Source organism: Dendrobates tinctorius, unplaced genomic scaffold, assembly GCF_039654945.1.
Source record: "Dendrobates tinctorius isolate UK_male_01 unplaced genomic scaffold, ASM3965494v1 ptg000235l, whole genome shotgun sequence".
Lineage (NCBI taxonomy): Eukaryota > Metazoa > Chordata > Amphibia > Anura > Dendrobatidae > Dendrobates > Dendrobates tinctorius.
This window is the reverse complement of record NW_027361902.1, coordinates 3413200-3432732: the sequence shown is the minus strand read 5'-3', so window position 1 is coordinate 3432732 and position 19533 is coordinate 3413200. Positions and strand designations below refer to the sequence as shown.

The 19533-nt window shown below is 45.6% G+C and overlaps 1 protein-coding gene across 2 annotated transcripts in view; it reads right to left on the bottom strand.

Annotated features, from left to right (window-relative positions):
• Positions 1–19533, bottom strand: part of LOC141060344 (uncharacterized) — a 241464-nt gene that overhangs the window by 36306 nt on the left and 185625 nt on the right. For both annotated transcript variants that reach the window (XM_073556554.1, XM_073556555.1), the window contains 3 exons: positions 13777–13852; positions 13591–13667; positions 13369–13477 (listed from right to left, as the gene is read on the bottom strand). In XM_073556554.1, coding sequence (XP_073412655.1) covers positions 13369–13477; positions 13591–13667; positions 13777–13852 — 262 coding nt within the window. The remainder of the gene's footprint in view (positions 1–13368; positions 13478–13590; positions 13668–13776; positions 13853–19533) is intronic.

Sequence of the window (19533 nt, the reverse complement as noted above, 5' to 3'; positions counted from 1 at the left end):
GGTCACTCATCCTCATTTTCATAGTCTTTTACTAGGCATTGCTCCTACTAGCCAGTTTCCTACTCCACACTGATGAGGGGCAATACCCCGAAACAGCTGTCTGTGGATGGATACCATGTTTTGGCATAGGTGGTTTCCTTCATTGGAGACTGCCCTTCCCGTGGTTGTTCCTTCCCGGTGAAAGACCTGGCTAGTCATTGCTTGCGTTGAGAAACATGTGATGGTGTCTCCGCGGCTGATTGATTTACATGTTTTTGCATATTTCCCATAAGGGATGGGGGCATTGCTCTAGAATCACTGCGTTGAGAAACATGTGATGGTGTCTCCGCAGTGTTGGATGTTGATCTCCATGAGGTCACTCATCCTCATTTTCATAGTCTTTTACTAGGCATTGCTCCTACTAGCCAGTTTCCTACTCCACACTGATGAGGGGCAATACCCCGAAACAGCTGTCTGTGGATGGATACCATGTTTTGGCATAGGTGGTTTCCTTCATTTGAGACTGCCCTTCCCGTGGTTGTTCCTTCCCGGTGAAAGACCTGGCTAGTCATTGCTTGCATTGAGAAACATGTGATGGTGTCTCCGCGGCTGATTGATTTACATGTTTTTGCATATTTCCCATAAGGGATGGGGGCATTGCTCTAGAATCACTGCGTTGAGAAACATGTGATGGTGTCTCCGCAGTGTTGGATGTTGATCTCCATGAGGTCACTCATCCTCATTTTCATAACACCATAAACTGCGACTCCTCCACGCCATGCCAGCAATTCCTGCAGACACCATTAGCTGCCACTCGTCTCCTCTGGCTGACTGCGCAGGACTCCTCTTCAGCTCCATGTTCACCCAGGCTTCACAAACTCAGAATGAATCAATCAATATCACCAGCCGTGATTGTACACCCTGAGACTCACTTATAGAGCCCCACACCTGATTCATAATTACGTGCACATTAAACCTAAAGTGCGACACCACTAACCACCACCGGGGACAGTCAAGTCACTTGGCACTTGCCAAAATAAAACAAGTTCACCCTGTGCAATTTAAAACTGTCAGATCAAATTCAGATCATGACAACAAGAGGGAAGAGACGAGGAAATAATACAAGAGGGAGAAGACAAATAAATAATACAAGAGGGAGAAGATGAGGAAATAATACAAGAGGGAGAAGACAAATAAATAATACAAGAGTGAGGAGATGACGAAATAATAAAAGAGGGAGGAGACGAGGAAATAATACAAGAGGGAGGAGACAAGGAAATAATACAAGAGGGAGGAGATGAGGAAATAATACAAGAGGGAGGAGACGAGGAAATAATACAAGAGGGAGAAGACGAGGAAATAATACAAGAGGGAGAAGACGAGGAAATAATACAAGAGAGAGAATGAAATAATAAAAGGAGGAGACGAGGAAATAATACAAGAGGGAGGAGACGAGGAAATAATACAAGAGGGAGGAGACAAGGAAATAATACAAGAGGGAGAAGATGAGGAAATAATACAAGAGTGAGGAGATGACGAAATAATAAAAGGAGGAGATGAGGAAATAATACAAGAGGGAGGAGACGAGGAAATAATATAAAAGGGAGGAGACAAGGAAATAATACAAGAGGGAGAAGATGAGGAAATAATACAAGAGTGAGGAGATGATGAAATAATAAAAGAGGGAGGAGACAAGGAAATAATCAAGAGGGAGAAGATGAAATAATACAAGAGGGAGGAGACAAGGAAATAATACAAGAGGGAGGAGACAAGGAAATAATACAAGAGGGAGAAGATGAGGAAATAATACAAGAGGGAGGAGACAAGGAAATAATACAAGAGGGAGAAGATGAGGAAATAATACAAGAGGGAGGTGTGAGAATCATGTGGGAATAGTGGATGAGGGCAGGTATATCTCACCCAGATTCCTTTCCTATGTGGCCTAGTCTGGTCAGTATCGCACCTGCTTGCTAATGAATAATGGGAGGTGGATATAAAAGGATGCCAGGTGGTTGTGTGAGTGTCTCAGCCTGGGGACACAGAGAGCCTGTCTGTGTGAGAGACACATGTGATTGAAAGCAGTGCCCACTGCAACTGTGGTTTGGCTGGACGGGAGAAGCCCGCCAGTTGCTAGTTAGGTTGTCCATTGTTTAGTTAGTGCCGGACAGGCAAGGATTTGTTTTATGTTTTATTTCCTTTATGCATTGCTTTCACCTTTAATAAACCTGACCCAGTGACAGTTATACCCGGACCCCGGCTGTGCGCCTGAGTTTCATGCTGAACGCACGTGACCTTTGACCCCAGCAAAGGCGATCCCGGAGTGTTTTATCACATTGTGGTGGAGAACGCGGGCATCACGTGGGAAGCATGAGCATGGAGGACGTGGTGAAAGCGCTGGTACAGTCCACCGCCGTCCAGCAAGAAGCTAATCGGGTAATGATGGTCCAGCTGAAGGAGTTGGTGGACATGACAGCTACCGATCGTTCGCTTCTCCAGCAGGTGGCGCAGCGCCTGGCAAGCTTACCTGAGGTTAACCTGGAAGCAGAGTCAAGAGTGATTCACGTGAGTCGGTACTGGCAGAAGATGACGACCAAAGATGACGTCGAGGCATACCTGACCACGTTTGAACGGACGGCGGTGCGAGAAAAATGGCCGAAGGCACGATGGGCCGGCCTGATTGCCCCGTTTCTTTCCGGTGAGGCCCAAAAGGCGTATTATGACTTGAAAACCTGAAGCTGCGCAGGACTTTGACAAATTGAAAGCCGAGATCTTGGCCCGGCTGGGAGTGACGACCGCTGTCCGTGCACAGAGAGTGCATCAATGGACTTATCGGCCGGATAAACCACCGCGGTCACAGATGTTCGACCTGATCCACGTGACGAAGAAGTGGCTACAACCCGAGGTGTTGACAGTGCCAGAGATAATCCAAAGAGTCGTCATGGACAAGTACCTGAGAGCTCTACCGCCAGCCCTGAGGAAGTGGGTAAGCCATGGAAATCCTACGACGGCAGATCAACTGGTGGATCTGGTTGAACGTTACTCCGTGGCGGAAGGACTCCGAGACGACGCTACCCCACCTCGTTCTTCATCATCTCCACGTGGAACCGGTAAGACTGTTCCAGGGAGTAGGGGAGATGGAAAAATCCCTAAGACAGTGGGGGAGGAAAACGGGACTGCCCGCACTGCGAGGCCGAGAGTAACGAACTATGGTCTAAGCAAGGGGCCCGTTAGGTCTTTCCGCTGCCAAGAGATGGGACACATTGCTGCGAACTGTCCAGTCACTACTGAACCCATGCAGTGCGACGTCACAGACTCTAAAAACCGCATGTCTATGGTTGCACGGGTAGTGAGTGTGAATGCCGGTCAAAAGGATGTGGAAAAACACTTGTGTGATTTAACTGTTGATGGCAAAAATGTGGTGGCATTGTTAGACTCGGGAAGTGTGGTGACTCTGGTGAAGGCCAGTCTGGTGTCAGCCCCGACTGGACTATCAGACAAATTTTCTGTAAAGTGTGTGCATGGAGACACCTGTTCGTACCTCACCACGGTCATATGCATTACTACTTCCTATGGGTCTGTGCAACATAAAGTGGGACTCGTCCCAGCGTTATTGCATGATGTTATCCTGGGCCGGGATTTTCCCGACTTCTGGCAATTGTGGGAGAATCAGTTGATGCCCTCGGGTAATAGTGTACATGATTCTTCTCCCAGGGCGCGTGGGGGTCCCGAACCCCTGGAAGAGGTCTCCCCGGAAGACTCGGGGGAAGAGTCTGCGGGAAATGACCTGCAGTTCCCGTTTTCAGTCATGGCGGGTGACACGGAGGAGACCGGGGAAGAGGAGGAGGCCGACAGTCGTCCACCTCCCCGTTTGCCGGATTTAGAAGTTCAGAAAGATGACTTCCAAAGCGAGCAAATAAAGGATCCTACCCTTTCTCAGGCTAGGACAAATGTAAAAGTGATAAATGGGGTACCCGTAGAACCTGGCTCTAGGCTGGCCTATCCTTACATGGTTCTGGAGAATGATTTACTCTATCAGATAGAGAAAAAGGGGGAAGATACGGTGCAACTATTAGTCGTGCCAAAACCCTACCGGCGGCAGGTGCTGGACCTGGCCCACGGACATGTGATGGGAGGTCACCTGGGAGTCCAGAAAACCACCGAAAGGATATTACACTGTTTTGTTTGGCCAGGCATGCATCACGATATTCGTGTATATTGTGAGTCTTGTCCTGACTGCCAAGCCTCTGCACCTAAGCCCCGGTTCTGTAGCCCTTTGGTACCCCTACCTATTATTGAAGTCCCATTTGAGAGGATTGGGATGGATTTAGTCGGGCCCCTTCCACGGTCTGCACGTGGACACCAACATATCCTGGTCATCTTGGATTATGCCACTCGTTACCCGGAGGCCATCCCTTTGCGTAACACGGCCACCAAGACGATTGCCAAGGAACTGGTGCATGTGTTTAGTCGGGTCGGTATACCAAAACAGATACTCACAGACCAGGGGACCCCCTTTATGTCCAGGGTAATGAAGGAGCTCTGCCGATTGTTACAAATCGAACCGTTACGCACATCCGTGTATCAACCTCAAACAGACGGGTTGGTCGAACGGTTCAATAAAACTCTGAAGCAGATGCTGAGAAAGGTGATAGACAAGGATGGGAAGAACTGGGACTATTTACTTCCGTATTTGCTTTTTGCCATCAGGGAAGTACCCCAGTCTTCCACGGGATTCTCGCCTTTCGAGTTATTGTATGCCCGACGTCCTCGCGGACTGTTAGACGTTGCAAAAGAAACCTGGGAGGGTCAGGTCACTCCGTTTAAAACAGTGATAGATCACGTCACACAAATGCAGGACCGTATTGCGGCTGTTATGCCTATCGTCAAAGAACACATGATACAGGCTCAAGGAGCCCAAAAAAGATTCTATGATAGGGGCGCCAAGATCCGTACGTTTGCACCCGGAGATAGGGTGTTGATCCTGGTCCCCACGGTGGACAGCAAGTTCCTGGCAAAGTGGCAGGGCCCCTTTGAGATTAAGGAAAGAGTTGGTGAAGTAAACTACAAAGTATACCAGGCAGGTAAACGGAAACCTGAACAGATTTATCATGTGAATTTGATGAAACCCTGGAAAGATCGGTCTGCCTTGTCAGCAGAGCTGGCCCGTCCCGTCTGCTCGCATACCGTACCGGAGGTACGGGTTGCAGAGACTCTCTCGGAGCGGCAAAAGACTGAAGTCAGGCAGTTTCTACCTCACAACCAAAAGTTTTTCTCAGAAAAACCCGGGCAGACTACGCTAATGAAACATGACATCGTAACGGAACCTGGTGTCACAGTTCACGTAAAGCCCTACTGAATCCCGGAAACGCGCCGTGAAGCCGTTTCCCGAGAAGTGAAGGCAATGTTAGAGTTAGGTGTCATTGAGGAATCGCACAGTGCTTGGTCCAGCCCGATTGTGCTAATTCCTAAACCGGACGGCACCATCCGGTTCTGCAATGACTTCAGGAAACTGAATGCGGTCTCAAAATTTGATGCCTACCCTATGCCCCGGGTCGACGAGTTAATAGATCGGTTAGGAAAAGCCCGGTATATTACGACCCTAGACCTAACAAAGGGGTATTGGCAGATCCCTCTGGCGGAGGCTGCCAGAGAAAAGATGGCATTTGCTACCCCAGAAGGTCTATTTCAGTATGTGTATATGCCGTTTCGACTGCACGGAGCACCGGCGACCTTCCAGAGACTGATAGATCGAGTCCTGAGGCCACATAGGCAGTACGCTTCGGCCTATTTGGATGACATTGTCATTTACAGCTTGGACTGGGAGACTCATCTCCAGAAAGTACAAGCTGTGATTGACGACCTGTGGGAGGCAGGTCTAACCGCGAACTCCAAGAAATGTCACATCGGGCTAGAAGAAGCCCAGTATTTGGGGTATGTAATTGGGAGGGGTGTTTTTAAACCCCAGGTTGATAAGATTCAGGCGGTTCAGGACTGGCCACAACCTGTCAACAAGAAGCAGGTGCAAGCCTTCCTGGGGAACGCCGGCTATTATTGCCGGTTCATACCAAATTTTGCAGCCATCGCTACCCCCTGACGGATCTTACAAAAGGGAAAGACTCCGTCATGATTAAATGGAGTTTAGCGGCTGAAGAAGCCTTCCATAGCCTAAAACGGGCACTTTGCTCTCAGCCCGTACTGGTGACTCCGGACTTCCGCAGCGAGTTTGTGGTACAAACGGATGCCTCTGATACCGGTATCGGGGCCGTACTCTCACAAGTGAGGGACGGAGTGGAACACCCAGTCCTCTATCTCAGCAGGAAGCTGAATAAACACGAGCAAAGGTATGCCGTCGTAGAAAAAGAGTGCCTCGCCATTAAGTGGGCTCTAGAGGCCCTCAAATATTACCTGGTGGGCCGAAAGTTCAGGCTGATCACTGACCATGCCCCTCTCAAGTGGATGCACTTGCACAAGAAACAGAATAGCCGGGTGACCCGGTGGTTCCTTGCCCTGCAGGCCTACACTTTTACGGTGGAGCACCGCCCAGGGGTACAGATGGGAAATGCAGATGCCCTGTCCCGAGTGCACTGTTTGGCGGGTGTCATTGCTCGACCGGAGTGGTCTGAGCAGAGGGAGGGGATATGTGAGAATCATGTGGGAATAGTGGATAAGGGCAGGTATATCTCGCCCAGATTCCTTTCCTATGTGGCCTAGTCTGGTCAGTATCGCACCTGCTTGCTAATGAATAATGGGAGGTCGATATAAAAGGACGCCAGGTGGTTGTGTGAGGATCTCAGCCTGGGGACACAGAGAGCCTGTCTGTGTGAGAGACACACGTGAGTGGAAGCAGTGCCCACTGCAACTGTGGTTTGGCTGGACGGGAGAAGCCCGCCAGTTGGTAGTTAGGTTGTACCTTGTTTAGTTAGTGCCGGACAGGCAAGGATTTGTTTTATGTTTTATTTCCTTTATGCATTGCTTTCACCGTTAATAAACCTGGCCCAGTGTCAGTTATACCCGGACCCCGGCTGTGCACCTGAGTTTCATGCTGAACGCACGTGACCTTTGACCCCAGCAAAGGCGATCCCGGAGTGTTTTATCACAGAGGAGACAAGGAAATAATACAAGAGGGAGAAGATGAGGAAATAATACAACAGGGCAGTGAAGAGCAAATAATACAAGAGAAGGTATAGAAATAATGCAAGAGAGAGAAGAGGAGGATAGAATACAAAAGGAAGGAAATAAAAACTAATAGTGACAAATAAAAAAAAATGAAACTATGAATTTTAGCCTATTCCTCCCTACAAAACAATTTCATCTTTGTGATGCTGGTGGGTTTTCGCTCATGAACTGCTTGACGAAGGTCCTTACACACCTTCTCTACAGCAATAAGGTCAGGACTTTGAGATGGCTATTTGAAAACATTAAGGGGGTTGTGCAGTCTAAAATGACAAGTCTGCAGTCACTCTATGTGACTGCAGACTTATGAATCCCCCCAGCGCATGCACCCTGCGCTGCACGGATGCGCCAATTTCTGAGCCGCCTGTAACCAGTAGACGAACGCGCCAATTGGACAGCCGCGCTAGTGGAAGGGGAGTGGTCTCGCTCTATACAAGAGTATGCAGCGAGGCTACGCCCTCTAGTCGGGTTCTGGCTGGGAGTAAGCAGAGCGTACACTTCACCGCGAATCCTTGCAGAGGACATTCGCTCGGGGATTCATAAGTCTGCAGTCACACAGAGTAACAGCAGACTTATTTTAGACCAGACAACCCCTTTAACTTTATTCTTTAACCATTTTTTGTGTAAATTGACTTAAGCGCTTTGGGTCATTACCTGACCCACATTCTCTTGAGAAATATTGAGATTCAGCTCATGGATGGATATCCTCACATTTTCTTGGATAATTTGCTGATAGAATTAATTCCTCCATTAATGAAGTTGTCTTTGCCTAGATGCAGCCAGACAGGCGCAAACCATGATACCGCCATGACCATGTTTCACAAACATCACGCTTCTCAACGAAAAAGCTTTATTTTGGTATCATCCGTCTATAAAACTTTGTTATAATAGCCTTTTAGCATGTTCAGGGTATCTTTAGCAAACTTTACACAATGGCTTTCTCCTTGCAATCTTGAAATGCTGCCATGATTGTTCAGTGCCTTCCTGATGGACTCATGAACATCAACATTAGCTAACCCTTACTCGCTCACAAGTTACCTTGGGTTCCTTTGTGACTATTATACGCCTTGCTCCATATGAGAATGCTGTGATGTGGCGGCTCAAAGAATCGATCAATTGTTTGCTAAATGTCTCTTGTTAAAGTACAGCTAGAAATCAATATGTGCACATGCACTTTATGTATTGCGTGCTGACCATAGGCAGCGCTGGCTTCTTGGTTTTTTTCAAATTTGTTATTGGTTTGTGGCTGACCCCCACTTTTTGCTGTGCGCGCTTGGTTATGCACGCCATTCCATCTGTCTTTTTTGTGATTAATCTAGGCCGTTGTACACACATACAGCAGCCCCACCCTCCCCCATAGGCTCTACTTGAGTATGCTCCTGTGTCTGGACCTGTTTCACCCTTCATCCATGGTTGCTGGTTTGGCAGTGTGGACGTCAGATCTGAAATGTCCAGTTGTCATGTCCGGACCTGGTCGTCCTTTATCTGCGCTTGCCCTTCTGGCACCATGTGAGTGATTCAGAAATGCTTTGGGTACGTTTGCATTTAATATAGTCTTGCTTTTAGTACACTTAGGAGGCCATAATGGCTCAATGTATATAAAAAACGTAGACTAGGACTGCCCCATATGAGAATGCCGTGACGTGGCGGCTCAAAGAATTAATCAATTGTTTGCTAAATATCTCATTTTAAAGTACAGCTAGAAATCAATATGTGCACATGCACTTTATGTATTGCGTGCTGACCATAGGCAGCACTGGCTTCTTGGCTCTTTTTTATTTATACGCCTTGTTCTTTGCAGATTGTCTGCTGGTCCACCACTCCTAGGGAGGGTATTGTTGGTCTTGAATTTCCTCCATTTGTACACAATCTGTTTGACTAATTATTGGTGGAGTCCAAAATTTCTAAATATGGTTCTGTAACCTTTTTTAGTCTGATGAAAATAACATGAAGCCCTCAGAAATCTACTTTCTTTGTGCCATAATACACTTCCACAAAAGTGTTAAGGAGATCAGACATTGATGAAACCCTGTTCCTTAAAGAGGTTGTTCACTACTTTATCATTGATGACCTATCCTCACCATAGGTCATCAATGTCTGATCGGTCGGGGTTCCACACCCTGCACTCCCGCCGATCAGCTGTTCTTGGTATCAAACGTGGCGGCTTCAAGTGCTCAATTGCAGAGCTGCTCTGTCTTCTGATAGTGGCCATCGCTGGGTACTGCACATCTGCCACTTACTGATTTGAATAGGAGATGGATATGCAGTACCCTGCCACAGGCACTATCAGAAGATGCAATTGAGTGCTATGCAATTGAGCACTTCCGGCCACCGGCTGCCGTGAACAGCTGAACAGCGTGGGTGACAGGTGTTGGACCCGATCAGACATTGATGACCTATCAATAGGTCAATGATAAAGTATTGGACAGTCTCTTTAAATAAATCAGGTGTCCCACTCACACCCGATTGTCATCCTATCCACTGAAAACACCAGAATCTAATTTGACTGCCAATGATCTGCTAACCTCAAAGGTTCACATACTTTTGCCTCTCACACATGTATGTCATATTGGATAATTTCGCCATTTAAAAAATTGACAAAGTGTCACGGCGGAGCAAGGAAATATCTGGTGTGTGGCATAAAAGAAGGGAAAAACCCCATAGAACAGGTAAAGGGATCTGTGACAATAGGGAGAGGGGAAGAGTTAGACCCCTAAACACTCACCTGAGACTGAACTCTGCACTCTCTATCGTCCCTAGACGGGTCCTTCCCCCCCCGTCTGTGATCATGTGACTAAGCCCTGGCTAGCCATGACTAATGAGTAGGGCACCAAGGCACTAGTCTAACTACTACAGTAAGAAACCACAGGGAGGGAGACAAACGAAGAAATCAAACAACAAATGGAACTCCACAGTTTACCTGGAACAACTCCAAGGAGGTCAGCAAAGTAAACCTATAGCTGGCATAGAATAGAGCTAGGCGTGAGTTGAAATAAGGGAAGGGAGTGGCACCAAGATGCAGCAGCTGAGATTGGAGCCATATGGAATACAGGCAGTTTCAGAAAGGAACTCTTAACTCCTTCGCCACTAAGTGAAAATCAATCTGCTCACTCAAGTTAATCGCCAAGCAGACTCCACAGAGGAACTGTGATCTGCCAATCGCAGTGACATTATGATCCCAGATGTCCCAGCAGGACACAGTATATTCATGACACAAAGTCTAATACTGACTTATTTGTTTTAATTGGTTCTCTATATACTTTTTTGACTTGTATGAAATCTGATGTAGTTTTACATCAAATTTATGCAGAAATATGGAAAATTCTGAAAGTTTTGCAAACTATTAAGCACCATTGTTCACCATCACAAACTGTTACTTATGTTATCACAAATTGTTAATTGTGTTGATGGGTTTGCAGCAACAAGTCATGGCAGACTAATCTAATTTTCTTCTATGATAGAATCTCTGACTGGGTGGATCAGGGAAATGCGGTAGATACAGTATATCTCAACTTTTGCTGAAGTATCCCATACTATCCATATTGAAAAAATGACCAAGTATGGGATTGACAAGGCTATGGTTAGGTAGTAACTAATAGAATTGTATTTACCAGGGAGAAATGCAAGATTCTACATCTGGGCAAGAAAAACAAAAATTAAATCTATAGAATGGGAGCAATAGAACTAAGCAACAGCACATGTAAAAATACTTGGTTATACTAATAGATCAGAGACTGCACATGAGTCAACAGTGTGACAGCAAAAAGGGCAAACACAGCTCTAGGATGTTTTAAGAGAAGCACAGTGTCTAGATCACGTGAAGTAATTATCCCCCTCTACTCCGCTTTGGTCAGGCCTATACTGTGCAATACTGTGACCAGTTTTGGGCACCACATTTTAAAAAAGACATTGAAAAACTGGAGATATTTCAGAGAAGAGCTACCAGGATGGTAAATGGACTGCAAAGTATGTACAAGGAATGGTTAAATGTTCTGGGAATGTTTAGTTTGCAAAAAAGAAGGCTAAGAGGAGACTTAATAGAGGTCTACAATTGTCTGAAGGGCTATCACAGTGTAGAGGGACCATCACTATTGTCATTTGCACATGGAAAGAAGCAATTGAATGAATCTGAAAGGGAGAAGATACAGATTAGATATGGTTTTGATGTTTTAGTGAATCCTGCATTAAGCAGGGGGTTGGACAGCGGCATATCTAGGGGGGGGGGCAGCCGGGGCATTTGCCCCGGCTGCAGCCAGCAGGGGCGCAGTCGGGCCGTCTAATGCAGCGGTCCGCAGTGTCCTCCCTGGCGGCTGCGTTCTGCCGGCCTCCAGGCCTGGGAGTCGGCGGTTCTCTGTGTCAGCTGTCAAGCTGACAGCTGGCGCAGAGAAGGAGCATGTGCCGGCTCCCAGGGAGCAATTGTACTGGCGTCTATACAGACACCAGTGCAATTGCAGCTCTGACCGCCGGGTCAGAGCGACGTTAGCAGTGTGATCAGGTCATGTGATCACGCTGCTGATGTCACTCCCCGGCGCCCAGAGAGAACCCTGGTGGTAAGTTTGCTCCACTGTGGAGATGAAGAACCACCGAAGATGGGAGATGGGGGGGGGGATTTGTAGAGGGGATGGGGGTTAATGTGTGGGGGGATTTGTAGAGGGCATGGGGGTTAATGTGTGGGGGCATTAATGAGTGGGGATGGGGGTTAATGTGTGGGGGCGTTAATGAGTGGGGATTGGGGTTAATGAGTGGGGATAAGGGTTAATGTGTGGGGGGGGTTAATGAATGGGGATGGGGGTTAACATGTGGGGGGTTAATGAATGGGGATGGGGGTTAATGTGTGGGGGCGTTAATGAGTGGGGATAAGGGTTAATGTGTGGGGGGTTAATGAGTGGGGATGGGGTTAATGGGTGGGGGTATTTGGAGTGGGGATGGGGGATTTAATGTGTGGGGAGATTTGAGGACACAAAATGAAGAGTATGTATGAGGAAACAGTATGGGGGATTGGTGCAGACACAGTATGATGGGTGCAGACAGTATGGGGAGCGAACGGGTTAATGTAAGTGGACACAGTATGGGGAGTGAGGGTGATGGGATGTGTGCAGACACAGTATGGGGAGTCGGGGGTATGTGTGAGCAGACAGTATAGAGAGTGAGGGGGTAAATATATGAGGAGACAGTATGGTGAACAGGTGGGATGTTAGAGGAGACAGTATGAGGAGGGAGGGGAATAGTGTGAGGCGACAGTATATTGCAGACATTTTTATTTAGGAGCATTATAATGACACTTCTATCTTTAAGGGCATCGTGTGGAGATTTGCTGCAGAAGACGGGAGAAGATTGAAGTCTGCAGAGACGAGATGTGGATGAGAAAACTCATCATGGGGTCTGGACAAGAAGAAGAAAAGAAGGAGAACGACTCCAGAGATGACGACATCTATAAGGTACCTGGATGTAAATGTTATTTGTGACACTGACTAATTCTCATATTTTTATTAATTAGGAGCATAAAAGGGGTTGTCCAGGTTTGTGATGAGTTTGCAGACATTCTATGTGACTGCAGACTTCTGAATTCTCACAGTGCTCACTGAACGCTGTCAGGATTCTATCATGCCTGTAATTTACATACATGCGGTCACATGCTGACTAGACATGTGTGGCCTCACTCAATGAAAATGAACAGAGCGAGGCCGGGCACGTCTAGTCGGAATGTGGCCAGAAGTATATAAATCACATACTTGTGCTGACATGATTGTACATCGGCAAGGGAGAATCCTAAAAGTGTGCAGTGCATTCGTTGTGAGAATTCAGAAGCTGCAATGTCAGGATTCAGCTCTGCAGGTTCCCGTGTCATCACATGGACACTTCACTCATGCGATTTTCATAGTTATGGTCCTGTGACAACGAGCTTCTCCTCCTGCTTCTCTCAGTTTTTTACTGAACATTGAGAGCATTAGGGAGAGCAGCTCGTGTGTACATGGCTAAGTGTGCAAGTCGCATATGTACTGGGGGGGGGGGTGCCAAACCGAATTCTTGCCCCGGGTGCCAGAAAGCCTAGATACGCCTCTGGGGTTGGACACGATGACCATGAAGGTCCCTTCCAAATCTAACATTCTACGATTCTCCATGGTACAATGAGAGAATTGCTACGGTTAGACAGCTCTGACATGAATCCTCATAAAAACACCTTTGACATCACTGTCTAAATTGATTAATACAGACCTGTGGTATCTTCTCCTGGAATCTCCTCCTTCACATTACTCATACACGGCTGACCGCCAATCGTTAACGCTTCTTCAACCTCTACTTTAATATCAGTCAGATCTCCGCCCTGAAGTCACATATAACAGTTCATCATAATACAGCAGACACAACACCAGAAGAAGCCCCCAAATCTCTGAGCGCTGCCCTACACAGAGGTGGTGGAGGCGCAGTTTCATCTACCTGGTCACTCTCCGGACAGTCCTGGGAATACAGAGGAGCCGGACATCTCTCCGGGGGATTTCTTACACCAAGTGCATCTGTAGCAAATAGTAACACAAGAGGTTGTTACATGTGATGATGAGATGACTGGAGTAGTGTGTAGGTGACCATCAGAATACATTACTGGTAGAACCCACTCCTCCTTACACTGCTGATCAGCCATTAGAGCCTTCTCCTCTTCTGCTTCTAGAAGGTCAACCTTAATCTCAATCAGACGTTCACCCTAAACAGACAAGGAGCTGTTATCGCAGTTCAGGGGTGTTTCATTGCAGCGCATTAATAAAAATCATCAACAAGCATTGCAAGTCCAATACAGTGTGTCAGAGTGGTCTCATAGGCCCCAAAATCTCACAGAAATTGAAACACTCCACAAAAGTATTCTTCAAATGGAAATATTTCTATCCAAAAAAGTGCAAAAAATTCAGTCCAGGAAGCATATATACAAAAAGTAGTTACCTTTCGGTGCATACTGCTACCTTAAACAGGAGAAACTGCTGCAAACTAAGACACTGGACACTGCAGGAGGGAGGAACAGGACGCCCGCACCCCTGCATGACATTTTGGAGGTAGTCACCCACTTCTTTAACCCCTTTCCCACCTGAGACATATCCATATGTCCCTGTGACCTGGGTCTTATTGACCTGGGACATATGGATACGTCTCATCTGTCGTGCTGCTAGCATTAAAATTCAGGTGTCATTTTAAAGCTGGGCACATGGAGTCATTGTCCCAAGGGGTGGTGAAGCACCCCGCACTACAATCGCTATGATTGGCTTTCCAATTCTCAACAGCCAATCACAGCATTTCTCAGTGTTTCAGGCAATCAGATTGGATCAATGCTGTAAGAGCTCACCACACATCTAGATAAGTTCCTTGAGGTGTCTAGTTTCCAAAATGGGGTCACTTGTGGGGGGTTTCCACTGTTTAGGCACATCAAGGGCTCAGGGGAAGAGTCCTGAGAAGAAAATTTGCATATTCCCAGTGCCTTCTGGGATAAGTGAAGAGTCTCCGTGAGCTCAACAATCACTGGATTTTGGCCGTTGCAGCAGAAAAGAGGAAATCGGTAAACCGCGCGCAGATATTTTTGCTCATTTTTCATCGCTTTGAAATCTCTTTAACAATAACAATATGGAAGAGGCCAGGAGCCATTAGTGAGCGGCATTTCTTGCTACATGTTCACAGATTTACCAGTGGAAAAGCCAAACTTCACATGCCACAAATGCAAGCTTGTGTCCCTGCTGGAGGAAAAGTTGCAAAATCTCGAAGAGAGGTTAGCTACGTTGAAGATCATTAAGGAAGGTGAAGAGTTCTTAGACAGAGCAGAATTATCTCTTCAAGTTACAGAAAGAGAAGAAATTCGAAGTGCACCTGAAGAAACAGAGGAATGGAGACATGTGACCCAGAGAAGCAGGAGGATCAGGAGGCAGTCAGCACCCATACTGCTCAGAAACCAGTACCAGGCTCTCACGCAGGAAAACGATGAAGAAATACATCAGGATAAGACTTTGCCCACAAACAGCAACCTTGTACGCCCTCAGAGTCCTCCTGGATGGAGAAAGAAAAATGTTGTGAAGAAGAAACGGAGAGTGGTGGTCATGGGGGATTCCCTGCTGAGAGGAACAGAGGCCGCTATCTGCAGACCGGATATAACTTCAAGAGAAATGTGCTGTCTTCCAGGTGCAAAAATTAAAGATGTGTCTGACAGGATATCAGGACTCTTCAGACCTACAGATGACTACCCATTCCTGCTACTACATGTGGGGACAAATGACACCGCAAGAAACGACCTGGAAACCATCTGCAGAGACTTTGAAGACTTAGGCAAGAAAGTGAAAGAACTGGGAGCGCAGGTGGTCTTCTCTTCCATCCTCCCAGTGGATGGCCATGGAACAAGGAGGTGGAATAAGATTCTGCAGGTGAACAACTGGCTACGTCGATGGTGCCGTCACCAACGATTTGGATTTCTGGATCACGGAGTGAATTACCTTTACGATGGACTACTTGCTAGAGATGGGGTGCACCTTACGAAGACTGGAAAGCAGGTATTTGGAAGTCGCCTTGCTACACTTGTAAGGAGAGCTTTAAACTAGAACAACATGGGAAGGGAAGCAAAAGGCCAGAAAAAGCCAAACACCTGACAAATGCTACTGAGAACTCTGCTATTAGAAGTGGAAAGGAAGAACAAAGACGAAAGAATCTAAATAATAAAAATATTGGAGAAAGAGAAACCAATCACAAACTAAAATGTTTCTATACTAATGCACAAAGCATGGGCAACAAACAAGGAGAATTGGAACTACTAACACAGGAAAAGAAATATGATGTCATTGGAATCACTGAAACTTGGTGGGACAATACACATGATTGGAATACAAGGCTAGAAGGATACAACTTATTTGCAAGAAACAGACTTGATAAACGAGGAGGAGGTGTCGCATTGTATGTTAGAAACGCGTATATCTGCACAGAGATTGAAGCTTCAGAGACTGGGAGTTCTGAGGAAACTGTTTGGGTAAGAATACAAGGACAGAACAATGGAAAGGACACCATTGTAGGCATTTACTACAGGCCGCCTGTGCAAGCCGAAGATATGGATTAACACTTTATGCATCAAATGGCCAAGTTCTCCCAAAAATATGACATAGTTGTCATGGGAGATTTCAACTATCCAGACATTTGTTGGGAATCTCTCTCAAGCAAAACTAACAGGTCAAGGAAATTCTTATCCTCTCTTGCTGACAACTTTATCTTCCAAAAGGTAAGGGAGAAAACAAGGGGAACTGCTACCTTGGATCTAATCCTTATAAACAGGGAGGAAATGGTTGAGGAGGTAAAAGTGGCTGGGACCCTAGGAGGTAGCGACCATGCTATTTTAGAATTTTGTATAACTAGAGGAGGAAGACCTGTGAAGACTCAGACGTCAAGGTTAGATTTCAGAAAGGCAGATTTTAAGGGATTCAGAAAGCGAATTGGAGGGATCCAATGGCTGGATATCCTTAAAGACAAAAATGTCCAGGAGGGATGGGAAATCTTGAAAAATGAGATTCTCAAAGCACAATTGTTAACAATTCCAAAAAGAGGGAAGAATATGAAGCATTTAAGGAAACCAGAATGGATGAACACAGAACTTAAGCACACGCTAAAAAGGAAGAAAGAAATGTTTATAAAATGGAAAGAGGGAGACATATCTAAAGAAGAATATAATGCTGTCTGCAGAACCTGCAGGGCACAAATCAGATTAACAATGAATTGAGGCTTGCAAGAGACGTCATAAGCAATAATAAAGGATTTTGGGGATATGTCAAAAGTAAAAGAAAAGTCAAAGATGCTATAGGATTTTTACAGGATGAAAATGATGAAATGGTAAGACAGGATGTTGAGAAGGCCGAACTTTTAAATTCCTATTTTGCAATTGTTTTCTCTCAGAAAGGAAATGTAACATCAACTGTTATTCACTGTCCTATTAAGGGAATAGAAGAATCCAGGATATATATAAACAGAAAGCTAGTGAGGAAACACTTAGCTAACCTAAATGAATTCAAGTCTCCAGGTCCAGATGAATTACACCCCAGAGTACTGAAGGAGATAGCAGAAGAAATTTTTGAACCCCTCTCCATAATCTTTGAAACTTCTTGGAGAACAGGAGAAGTCCCAGAAGACTGGAGAAGAGCAAATGTTGTTCCTATCCTCAAAAAGGGGAAGAAGGTGGACCCAGGCAACTATAGGCCGGTGATAAGAATGAAGAGATTAAATAGAGTCAGCATAGGTTTGTAACTAATAAGTCATGTCATATTAACTTATTTTCCTTCTATGACAGAATCACTGACTTGGCGGATCAGGGAAATGCTGTAGATATAGTATATCTTGACTTCAGCAAAGCATTTGACAAAGTATCTCACACAATCCTTATTGAAAAGATGACTAAGTATGGAATGGACAAGGCAACTGTTAGGTGGATTCATAACTAGCTTAGTGATCGGATGCAAAGAGTGGTCGTAAATGGCTGCACATCCAGTTGGAAGAATGTCTCAAGTTGGGTACCACAGGGCTCTGTCCTGGGCCCTATATTGTTCAACATCTTTATCAACGATTTAGATGAAGGAATTGAGGGTAAACTGATTAAATTTGCTGATGACACAAAGCTAGGAGGGATAGCTGATACTAGAGAAAAAGAGATGATTCAAAAAGATATAAACAAACTGGAGCAGTGGGCAGCAACTAACAGAATGGTTTTTAACAGGGAAAAATGCAAAGTACTACATCTGGGCAATAAAAATCAAAAAAGCATATACAGAATGGGAGGAATAGGGCTAAGCAACAGCACATGTGAAAAAGACTTGGGTATACTAATAGATCACAGACTGAATATGAGTCAACAGTGTGATGCAGCAGCAAAAAAGGCAAATGCAATTCTAGGATGTATTCACAGAAGCATACAGTCTAGATCACATGAAGTCATTATTGCCCTCTACTTCTCTTTGGTCAGGCCTCATCTGGAATATTGTGTCCAGTTTTGGGCGCCACATTTTAAAAAAGACATCAACAAACTGGAGCAATTTCAGAAAAGAGCGACCAGAATGGTGACCGGTCTGCAAACCCTGTCTTATGAGGAAAGGTTGCAGGATTTGGGAATGTTTAGCTTGCAGAAGAGAAGACTGAGAGGAGACTTAATAGCTGTCTACAAATATCTCAAGTGCTGTCACATTGTAGGAAGATCATTTTTATTCTCATTTGCACAAGGAAACAATAGAAGCAATGGGATGAAACACAGATTAGATATTAGAAAAAACTTTTTGACAGTTAGAGTGATCAATGAGTGGAACAGGCTGCCACAAGACGTGGTGAGTTCTCCTTCAATAGAAGTCTTCAAACAGAGGCTGGATAGACAACTGATTTAGTGAATCCTGCTTTGAGCAGGGGGTTGGACCAGATGGCCCAGGAGGTCCCTTCCAACTCTACGATTCTATGAAACACTGCCTATTCTTTTGGAGTAAAATCTAAAACTTTACTAGCTTTGTTCTCCTTGCTGTAATTGAATCCCCATGTCCTCCGCCTAAGTCAACGCTACTGATTGGGTTGGCTCCTGACCCAATATTAATTAACATCAGGAGCTGGTGGTAGTGAAGGGTGTTCTGGGGTATTTGGGAGACTCTGGCGGTGACGGACGGAGGTTTATAAAGTTTATTTCCCCGCCGAGAGTGGGAAAAGTTATATTGCCCTCCCTGCAGAGTATCCAAATAGCCAGTACACGATTCATAACTGGCTCAATGATCGTACTCAAAGAGTGGTTATAATTGGTTGAACATCCAATTGGAAGAGTGGTTCAAGTGGAGTACCACAATGCTCTGTCCTGGCCCCAATGTTGTTCAACATTTTTAGAATAGAATAGAATAGAATCGTAGAGTTGGAAGGGACCTCCTGGGCCATCTGGTCCAACCCCCTGCTCAAAGCAGGATTCGCTAAATCATCCCAGTCAGATGTCTGTCCAGCCTCTGTTTGAAGACTTCCATTGAAGGAGAACTCACCACTTCTCGTGGCAGCTTGTTCCACTCATTGATCACTCTAACTGTCAAAAAGTTTTTTTATAAATGACCTAGATAAGGGAACTGAAGGTAAACTAATCAAATTTGCAGATAATGCAAAACTAGGAGGGATAGCTAACAGTAGAGAAGACAGAGAAAGGATTCAGAAGGTTCTAGATAAGCTTGAACAATGGGCAATGACTAATTGAATGGTATTTAACAGAGAGAAATACGAGATTCTACATCTTGGCAAGAAAAATGAAAACTACATCTACAGAATGGGAGGAATAGAACTAAGCAACAGCACGTGTGAAAAAGACTTGGGTATACTAATAGATCACAGACTGCACATGAGTCAACAGTGTTGCAGCAGCAAAAAAGG